General features: G+C 37.7%; 2 protein-coding genes across 2 annotated transcripts; both read right to left on the bottom strand.

Annotated features, from left to right (window-relative positions):
• Positions 1-1546: 1546 nt before the first annotated feature.
• hoxd9a (homeobox D9a) lies at positions 1547-4605 on the bottom strand. The gene is made up of 2 exons (XM_020455747.2): positions 3916-4605; positions 1547-3613 (listed from the first exon to the last, which is right to left on the bottom strand). Exons 1-2 carry the CDS (start codon positions 4469-4471, stop codon positions 3369-3371), a joined length of 801 nt encoding a protein of 266 aa, XP_020311336.1. The 5' UTR covers positions 4472-4605; the 3' UTR covers positions 1547-3368.
• Positions 4606-7028: 2423 nt separating this feature from the next.
• On the bottom strand, positions 7029-9766 carry LOC109866857 (homeobox protein Hox-D10a-like). The gene is made up of 2 exons (XM_020455734.2): positions 8519-9766; positions 7029-7788 (listed from the first exon to the last, which is right to left on the bottom strand). Exons 1-2 carry the CDS (start codon positions 9252-9254, stop codon positions 7514-7516), a joined length of 1011 nt encoding a protein of 336 aa, XP_020311323.1. The 5' UTR covers positions 9255-9766; the 3' UTR covers positions 7029-7513.
• Positions 9767-11118: the final 1352 nt, after the last annotated feature.

Here is an 11118-nt window from a genome sequence, read left to right as displayed (position 1 = left end):
TACGAGAATCAACCAACCTTGAGGTCTCATCCAGAGGAGCGTCTGTGGAAAAGACGGGCTTTCATTTAGGCGCTCTGGTAGTTCGCCAGTATTACCACCGGACGATTTATAGTCAAGGTATTGTAGCAGCTCGGTCTCTTGCGGTGTCGTAAAGGCCTGCTGTCTCTGTAAATTATCGTATTTGTGAAATTTAGAGCAGTCGCTATGACACGTAATTCCACAAGGATTCGGTTGATAACTTGCGCGCTGCTTTGCATGATTATAAAATTATTGAACTTGATGCAGAGGCTGCTACAGACCCAACAGACAAGCTTGTGGAAAGGCTGAATTGTAAGCTGCAAGAAATGCCTTTTCTGTTTGTAGGCCCAACTGCAATAAAATGGCTCGAAATAACAACAAATTTCTGCCTAATTTTAAGGACAATTCCGACGATTCAATGGTGACTGGAGTAGGCTAGTTTTGTTGTCCAAAGGTCTTACGGTTGGCTTAGTTTTTTAAATTCCAGAAGTCAGTAACTGTCGACTGCTGAACATTGATCAAGCACACCTAAAGACACATTTGCCGTTTCTTCTGATCCCAACGCATGAAAGGAACCAGGGACAGGCGAATGTTTTGCTATAGGTCGACTTGTCCTGCGGTATATATTATTTATATGTTTGTTTTTAATGAGACTCATAGATAACTTTGTCCCCAAAATAGCGCAGAAAAGAAAGCTACAAAGAGGCAAGGTCAACAGATTTGTTATGATTACAACCGCATACCGTAGGAGCAAAAACATCCTAGAATGATATGTACAGTAGTTAACATCACTGGATGAGGTTGAAAAAAAATACAAGTGGAGGGAATTCAGAGTTCAGTGTTTGTCCCATGAAAGAAAACAGTTCTAATATTTTCGTATATGTAGGCCTATCCTTTCCTTTTCATTGGTCTTCGCTAACATTTCAAGGACATTTCTGATAGGCCTAGGTGAACCAGTAAATCAACTGATACAAATAAACAAATAAATAATCGTAATTAATAATAATCCTATTAATTATCATAGTAACTCAAATCATTAATTACAAACTATTATACCGATTGCTCTAATGTAAAAGCATATTTTCACTGTTTTCTGTTATTAATGTAGGTATGGTTATAGGCTAATTACGCTCATTATATTTAAGGGTTAAAATAAAAATCTAGTCAGCGAGAATTTTCGCCAAATCTATAATTGCAACTATAACACTCAATATGTTATTTGATGTAGGCCTATAGGCCTATATTCTATCTACCGATAAAAGCGATCTAACAAAGCCTCCAATCTTTAGAAAATATATATTTTAAATTAATTAATTGAATATTATATTTGAAACAAACATTTAGGGCCTATACCTCGATCAACCCATCGACCGCCATTGAGATGTAGTCTTGTGTAGAACAACGTCGCCCTCTAGCGCTCTTGATTACCAACAAAATGCTCCCCCAGTATAGAATAAGTTGTCTCTCTTCATTAACCAATAATACTATCTAGTAGACCACTTTAGCAATACTTGGAGAATAGGGGGAATTAATGTGTCAATCATCATCATTTATTTTCATCAAAGTAACCAGAGCGATTACAAATTATGCATCAAAATCCAACTGTATTCTCAGATGTTTCAACACCCCCTGATAAACAATGTACGTTTTTTTTCACATAAAACGCAGGTCTTTTTTTTTTACACACAGAACAGTAATTACATGTGACATTTCATGGAATTTCAGAAACAGGGTCTAAATCCACCCTTGCAGTGCCAATAGATCCACCGCTGTAAACGGCCTTCTAGGCAGCAGTCAAAGTGAAGTTTTGCCCTCTCAATAGGAAATGCAGTTGATGAATAAACGTGACTTTCTATCCATTAGGGGGTCTGATTTCCTCTCAGTCACGAAGACAGACAATTTATCGACCAGACACCCTGTAGAAAAAAATGGCTGCATTTCTGTTAGTCAGCAACAGACTCAAACACCCCAAGTAAGAGTGTTTCAAAGGAGAGTGCAATTATTGCCCTGGCTCATAAACTCATTTAGACCAGACGTCTAGCCATCTATATGGGTTTATTGGACCACGTTTCTTCCTGCTTTAAAGCAATTATACGTACAGGTTGGACAATAAATTGGAAATCCGTGCAACACCTCTCCCAATCATAAATTCTTTATTACTAGTCTTTTTAAACCATGTTCATTCTCCTACTTTTCAAGTGAAGTCAAATTCATACTAGGAAAACAATCCTGAAATGGTAGTTCACTACACCAAGTGGCACCTTTTAGATGTTTCATTCTGCTGACCTTAAAAAACATTTTTTTAAAGACAACGAAATGTCCAATCATTGAATCTCCAGGCTCATACAGATGAACCAAAATGAATGTATTTAAGTGAAAGAAACGTTATCATTAACCCTACGTCGCCCCTCATCAACCCATCTAATTATGTCTGCAATAAGGCGTTATTAGTCCTCCCTCACAATTCTTACGAAGTACTGCATTGATGCGATGGGGCCTACACTAGCCCATAGCTTTATATTAAGAGTCGGCTAATACACGTTGTTGAATTGGTATTCAGAGCGTCAGGAATAACTATATACAGCAATGCATCTCAAATTGAATTAAATATATATATATATATATATATATATATATATATATTCATTTATTTATATATTCAAATATAATGTAGCTAGGCTAATAACAAGCATGTCTATATTGGGACAACCACTGCAAAACCACTGAGCAGAAAAGGTGATTTAAGAACAACTTAACGGTTAAATACAGCCGGAATTGGATTGTAAAAATGCAGGAATATTAGCCTATGTAATGATTAAGGCTACGCCCAATAGCTTTCTTGTCTTTTTTCAAAACTAGCAACCTCAGAAAAAACACGATGACAATTTCATAAATACTCAAAAACATGACCCTTTCGTTTTAAATTCTTGCCCTAGAGTAGGACAAACATATTCAGTTGGCCTCTACTTTGTTAAATAATTTCCAATTTGCGTGAGGAATTCTTTCGCCGAAATATAAGCATAAATGCAACTTCTTAAAACATTCGATTTTTTTTTCTAAAAGGCTACACGACTAAGAAAACTATATACGGAAGCATATTATTCCCTGGTCTCATTTTGGGCATAAATACTCGAGCTCGGGTTAATCAATAGAGTAATTCGTTTAAGACTCAACATTTACTTTGATTAAAACAAAAAAGAAAGATAGCGTATTTCCGGGCATGTTGAGTCAACCTTTCCATTTGATACATCAACACAAAAATGCATAGCTTTAAGCTCCAACCAACCTTTTATTCTAAGTAATCACAACAATATGATACATCAAAAGGCGAGGGACTACACCCAGTCTAGTTATAAGTGATCCTTACTGCCTCTCTCTCTGTTCATCTTTTTCATTTTCATTCTTCTGTTCTGGAACCAGATTTTGACCTGCCTTTCAGTTAAATTGAGAATTCGAGCAACTTCGTATCGTCGATCTCGTGTCAAATACATGTTGAAGAGGAATTCTTTTTCCAGTTCTAGTGTCTGATATTTCGTGTATGGACATCGCTTCTTCCTTGTTGAACGTGCATGAATCCAGTTTGCTGCAGGGTTGTCTGGAGAAGAGAGGGGACAAAGTTGAAACTCACATGAGAATAAGCAGGAAAACGAAATAAAATAGCAAATACAAGCATCGGAATGTAATTAAATACTGTATATTTGTACAAAAGCCTGAATTTGTGGATAGAATTATTATCACACTTTTGTGTTAAATACCCACTTTACAGCAGTGGGTAGTTTTTTTCGGCCCGTGGTTATGAGCTAGACACTTTTATAGGTTAGTAAAACCTCCAGTTTTACACACCCAGCTCCTACAGTTCTTAAGGTTGTAAATCAGGGGGCAATTCCGTTTACTTACTTGGGTCAAGTTGTTGTTGTTGTTTCTCTTCTTTAGGCTCGCTGTGACTCGACATATCACTGCCAACGCTCTCTTTGGTTACTTTTTCTGGGCATTCGGATACTCCACATGCGTAATCAGGGCCAGGGTCGACCACCGGAGTCTCTGTCTCAAAAGTGGCACTCTCAGTCCTTTTCGGTGGTAAACTTTCGGGCTTGGTTCCATAATGCCGACTGTTAGAGTGAAAGCCGGAGAAAGAAACGTTAGAAATGGGGTCTATCCAGGACCGAACATATCTGCTGTCTGCTGCGGAGAGATGGGACTGGTGGACGTAAGGATGGTAAATCCCTGACACTGCGGCAGTGGACTGCGTGTGAACAGAGGACCAAGACCCTGGGAAAACGGCTGACTTGGGTGCAAAACTGCAGGAGGAAAAATCTGCATTGTCGCCAACACCTGATGGCCTTGAGGTCGTAGTGTGCGGACCCTGGATAAAACGCGCCCCGTACACATCCTCCACTTCATGCCCCATTATAGAGTCCACATAATAGTTACTTAGAGTGCTACTGGTCGACATTTTTGGATCCCTTCGTAGTCATATAAAAGGTTACACTGTTACGGAAACCTTCCCTCTGAACAATCATAGTATTTTTGCTGGCTTAATCTTCAGGGATTGGTTACATGAATCACGTGATCATATTTACCAATACAGTGAGTAAATCAGTCCGCTGGTAACCGTAGGCCGATCTTTAATTTGCCTATTTATTCAAGAGTGCCAATAAAACCAAATGTTTGAAGAGAAAAAATGTAAAACCTTAAGAAATTCTGTGTTTCTGGGCCTTTTGAATGTGCATACATACGGTTGAGGGCGGTGCCGGACTATTTTTTTTTTTTACGTCAACAGATTAATACACACATTTATTTCACAACCACCACTCAACATTGATGCCATTGCATATTATGCATGTAAACTCTTACAAGATATCGTCATAAGGTATGTCATACACTCAATGCTTGTAAAACATTTTATAGACTTCTGAGTTGTAAGTCCTCGTAAAATAAATGTAATAACATGCTGTAAAATAACGAGACACCATTTCCGCACGACTCTGTTTTGGAATTGTTAGTTTTTATTAAACGAGGAGTCACTTTCACTAGTTTGGTTGGTCTTGTAAGTTTGAATCAGGAAGTATTATTTGTATACAAATTGTATGTATCTAAAGGAGAGCCATAGGCCTAATGTTTTTATGATCAATAAAATCTTTATGAGGTGCGTTTGATTATACATTAATGTGCCCTTAATAAAACGGACTCTTGGCGCAACAAAGTGGATCTGTGCAGAGTAATGTCTAAAAATCTAGATTTAAGAGGGCCTTTTAGGTTTTCTTACTTTTGAGAACACATAACTTCTTGATTAGGCTATTAGTCGACGATTCACCCCAATAGCATTGGAACTAGCCTACTTTTGCAAACTCTCATCAAGACACATATACAATGAATAGGCCTAGAAACGTAAATAAAATCCATAAACCGATTTACTTCAAATCCATGGTCAGGATGGAGCAAAAACAACGAGAAAGAAGGAACAGAACCACACCGCGGTGAGCTGCCAATGAATTTGTGCTTGAACGTCATTAGGTCCATACACGCTATGGGGACCCGCTTCGTCAGCGTTTCCTCGAGAGACATAGCATATTATAGGTCTTGTTATAAGACCGTATAAGGGCTCACATATGCTTATAACACGTTATAGAGCATTAGCCTATACCTGGATGCACTAAATAAAGTGTTACCAAACGAATGATGCGGCCAAGGGGGCCAATGTTAAATAAAACCATACAATCGTTGTTGTTGGTGGTGGTGGTGTGTGTGTGTGTGTGTGTGTGTGTGTGTGTGTGTGTGTGTGTGTGTGTGCGTTTCAGCATTCATTCATCTGGACATGAGGGGGTGATATGTGAGTAAAAGTGAGGCAAAGGAAAGCGGAAAATAGGAGTACCGAGTTCAAATAGTCTACACAGATAAAGAGCTATAAACTTGGGTTGGACTGTACACAGTGGCTGAAGACAAGTCTACTAGTGGGCAAACTATATGCTATTATAAGCCTACAAAACAAAACAAACCATCTCATGACGTTTAACTGCATCAACATAAGCAGCATTTTGAATCATGACAGAATGTTGCGCCAATATTTTATTTCAATTATTATTGTTTTTAATCAGAAGTAAACATTATTGTACACTATATATATATATATATATATATATGATCAGAGCCTTATATTTAGGTGGTATGGAAACAACCGTTTTGATCAATAAAGCAATTTAAATAGGCTATTGTTATAGGCCTATCCCTCTACACACTTAGAATAAATTGTTCTATATGGAAACCCTAATGAACCGTTTTTCTAAGAGTGTAGCGCATTTATAGTAGCATATATCCAGACGCCAATGGCTGTTTTGTAGGTTGATTAGGAACCTTCCCAGATCCGTGTAAATATCGTAACATGTTAGCTACATAGTTATATAGGGCATTATTGGATATTAGTCTTATTTTTGTCTATTTGAATAGAAGTAAGTATAAATGTGTATTTGAATAGGTTTTACAGTCCACGAACGCCAATTAGATACCTTATTCACAATCAACAGCTAAAATTACTTAACTTTACAGGCTAACTTTCTTTTTCATTACAGCCAAGTTGATGAAAGCTAATTGAAAATAGTCCTAATAACTAATTAATGATATATATAATAATTTAAAAATAATTAAATAGATAATAACTTAAGGCCTATAAGATCATTTGAAAATAGCCGGGCCGAAATTATGTTGAGTGTAGCTTAACGCTAAAATTGAGATGCTTCATATTGGGACCCTGCACACAGGCCTAAAGATAAAATACTTATATCGTTATTAGACTTGTTTTTCTCTTACTTTTCATTTACTTTGATTCTAGCACGATAACAATTTGAAGCTACGGACCAGTCCCTATGAATTTTAACGGAACTGAAAGAACGTTAGGGCCTATAGTGTACCAATTCCAGAAATAGTGCTCTACTTTACTTTAATGTATTTCTTACACACCTGCCCGATGAAAAATCCTTGGCTTACTGCAAAACAAAACACTGAAATAAGAAATTACATTTGACAATCAATTTATTGCAGGATACATGCCACAAACATGCATAAGATGTACACTCATTTACATTGCTCACCACATTTATAATACAGAAACGTTTATAAGATTACTTACGATTCAGCTGACGGTTTGCGCTTAACTCTCATAAACGAACGTTTAACTATTCAACCACTATTAATGTGCTTTCATGTCCGAAAAAAAATATCTTACAAACAAGTCACTGTGACTTCCTTAGACTCAATCAAACCAAACAGTCCAATAATGAATACCTACTATATTGTAATAATTTAAGACCTAGCCTCCTGTATGTACCCTGTGATGAAACATTCAAAATACACAATGCGTCACAATGTAAATGAGACAAAAATAGCAAATACAGTCACAGTTTCAGTGAAAAAACAAAACAAAAAAACAAGTCCAATGCTGCCACAGCACTACTTTGAAGAGAGAGGAAAGGGACAATTAAACAAGCATTTGTAAGCATGCTCACGAAAAGGTGAGATTTGAGGTAAGTTCCCGAATTCGGTTTTCCCTGCTCATTTTCTTGAGCTTCATCCTGCGGTTTTGAAACCAGATCTTGACTTGCCTGTCGGTGAGGTTGACGCCTTTACTGATCTCTAGACGGCGCTCTCGAGTCAGGTACATGTTGAATAAAAACTCCTTTTCCAATTCCAGCGTCTGGTGCTTTGTGTAGGGGCATCTTTTCTTCCTGCCGCTTTTTGCCGTCAACCAATTGCTCGTTGGAGGGTCAGTTTTGTTGTCTGAAATGAAATCAAACCAACACATGTTTTAACATGGCAAAATATGGAACTATCACAACTATGTTTTCTTTAGTCACACAGCTCTGATCAGAATGATAGAACGCTTCCGTTATATTGATTTAGTTTTAGCTTGTATGGGTACTATTGGTTAGTAGTCGTAATCTGCTACTACCATGTTGAAATATTACAGGCTGTAAACTCTAACTAACAACACCTGCTCTAAATTACACGAGTTTTTAGACCAAAGTAATATTTGACATGCATATTAGGCATACTGATGAAATCCACTACAATACACGTTTGTTAGAGCCTGCCGGAGTATTTATGTATTATAATTTCGGAGGAAATTGATAATCACAACACTGAGGATGAAGATACAAAACAGAGTACAAGCCTTATGTCTACTAGATGTTAATAATATGGATTACACTTCAATAAATAAATAACATTTTCCCATATAATATTTACCCAAATATAAAATGGAATATTCTGTTTTGCTACAATCAACAAAGTAACACATACATTATAAATATAGAAAAATATATAAGAGAATAGACCTCAATGCAAATATGTGCGGGTCGAACAGTTTCCTGTAGCATTTTACTGCAACCTGAGTAAGGCTCTCATTAAACATTACGACTTTAGGGCTGTTTGTGTTTTATATTGGGTTTTATGATGCTGGAGCGTTCATATTACACCATGACACGATTCATCCTTGTATTGTACCTACCTTTCGCTTCCTTCTTTGGCAACTCTGGGCTGGAGACTGAAGCTTCAGTGGAGCAATTCTTCTCCTCCTGCGCGCTCGACTTTGGATCCGGGCTTTCCGCGGGGATGGGTGTCCTGCTTATCTCCCGGTTATGCGGTATATCAGCTGTTTTCTTTTCCACTTCGACAAAGGAAGACAACTGCGGTTTGGGAGTAATTCTGTTGAGCTGCATCAATGTGGTGTTTGGACTCGTCATCTCGTGGCCATAGTCCTGGTGTTTCCCACTCGCGTAAGTTTGGCTCAGTCTGAAATAGCCCGGAACAGGGATCTCGGGGCCATCAACTGAACACGATTCGGGGATTATATTAGAATATACAGGGACATCGGACGAGTTGACCTTTGCTATCTTGTCTGAATACATGCAGTAATTACTCTCCTCCTTAATGTTTTGTGAAAATGTGCAATTGGGCATCTGGTTGGATGGTTGCTCTATTCTGCAAGATCTATTCGGATCTGTCCAGTTATCAATTTGAGGTATGTAAGAGTGGACATTCATGCCCATATTTTGGTGGTTGACGTCCCCTCGTTTACCGAGAGACGGCAGGAGTCCACAGGTTTGCATTCCATAAGTTCCCATTTCTGCACCGGACGGCATGTACATGTTGCTGCTGGAGTAAAAGCTGTCTGTTCTGCAAGCGCCAATCAACGAATCAACTAAAAACGTATTTGCAGCAGGAGAGCTGTTGGGAAAGGACATTTTTGGAGAAGTTTTAAAAAGGAGAGAGATGTCCTTTGTAGGCTGACATATCTAGCACAACAATCTCCGTGTTGCTCAGGATGCCTCTCTACCACATGACAAGCTCACCAATGAAATTTGAAAATGGCCTTGAGACGCAGCCTCTTTTCCCATCACATGGACGAATTGACTCATGGCTGGGAGGCAGACGTGGTCAACAGCGACACCTAGAACACGGACTTGAAATTGATTCCAAGAGTGACAAAGGACATCTTGAACATTTAGCCTGTTCTCTTTGCTTGGCATGAAACAAAATCAAAGCTGATCTGCATGGTCTTAACCTGAAAATAATGTACAGTTGCATCAAGCTCCAATGCCCATACCTTGACAACTTTGAACACCTTGAACACCATTTAAGTTCACGACTACTAGGTAATCTACTCACTTTTATAGGCTATAGAACTACTAAAGCCAATCCTTTGACATTAACTAAAAATAATGACGGTGTAGTGATCAAAATCTAATCCTAACTGGATAGAAAAATCAATTTACAGGAGGTAATTAAACAATTACAACCAAAAAACTAATATGACTATTATAGGCCTATATTTTTTTGTTGTCGTTGAATTCTTAATTAAACAGCGTCTGGTTTAAGTAGGATGTTATTCTCTCAAAATGAAAATGCAAGGAAAGCCTACACAGAGGTGATATCGATTACCCGGTAAAAAAAAATTCAGAACAATTGTAATAGCCTTTGAATGCCTGCTCTGGGTATGGCGCACGTAGTTTCTTTGTGACCTATATGACGGAATAGGAAACTAATGCATTTTAATAACAATCCACGACAGCGCTAAACACACACCTTTTCTCAATTCAGCATCTCACATCGGTTTAGCAGGTCCACGTTTTCAAATAGGTAGACGATGTGGATTTTTTTAACCCAGAGAAATAGCAATCAATTCACAAATCAACATGTATACAGAAACAGATTATTTGCTGAATAAGACTACAAATTGTATTTAGAGGACGCCATTAATGACACTCTGAATAGGCCTACCTCAATGAGCCAAGGTTCTGCACGTAGATTACTAAACAAAATAAATATGGGAGGAAAATATCAGCCTATAGATTATATATAGATATATTTATTTGTGGCCTATGTACATTTGTTTCATGATGTTCCCTGAAATTTAAGCATCGATTTTTGTAAATGAACCTATGATAGCCTACATACCTGTAAATGAACCCAAATACATTGCATGCACGCGTAAGGGAAGTATTGTTTTTTAAACATGATTTCAACAATGAGAGCGCACATCCAAGGACCTCCAACAACAGCCTAGCCCTACGTCTGAAGCTTAACCTTCAAGGTTGTAGGCCAAAAACAATGCTTCAGGTCAACCCTAATATGAAGATGCTTCAAATGCACGTTTGAGAAATCTAACATATAAACTCGATCGAAAGAAGAGTGCGAAAGATGACAATATAAGGAATTAATTACAAGTGCGATATATAGGTGTAGGCTGCTCCAATATATGTCTAAATGAACAATAGCCTCAAATAGAATTTGCTCTCCAAAATATTTTTTAAGTTATAAATGTCCTATACGGATGGATATACATGCCAAATGGTCAATTACGCAAAAAAAAAGCAGACATACAATATGCTTCTATTAAACATAGAAAATGAACAACTCACGTTTTAGGATAAGTTACGAATTCACCAGTGTGCCATGTGTTGTTTTAACTTCAGGAATACAACATCAAAACCATCCAGGTGTTCTGACCGAGATTATAGGGCATTTAATAATTAAGCAAATCATTCCGTAAAATACAAACCCATGGTCTATTCAACATTTTAGGTTTACACATTCCATTTTAAATCA

The sequence above is a fragment of the Oncorhynchus kisutch genome, linkage group LG2 (assembly GCF_002021735.2).
Source record: "Oncorhynchus kisutch isolate 150728-3 linkage group LG2, Okis_V2, whole genome shotgun sequence".
NCBI classification, from domain to species: Eukaryota; Metazoa; Chordata; class Actinopteri; order Salmoniformes; family Salmonidae; genus Oncorhynchus; species Oncorhynchus kisutch.
This window is presented reverse-complemented; position numbering and strand designations above follow the sequence as displayed.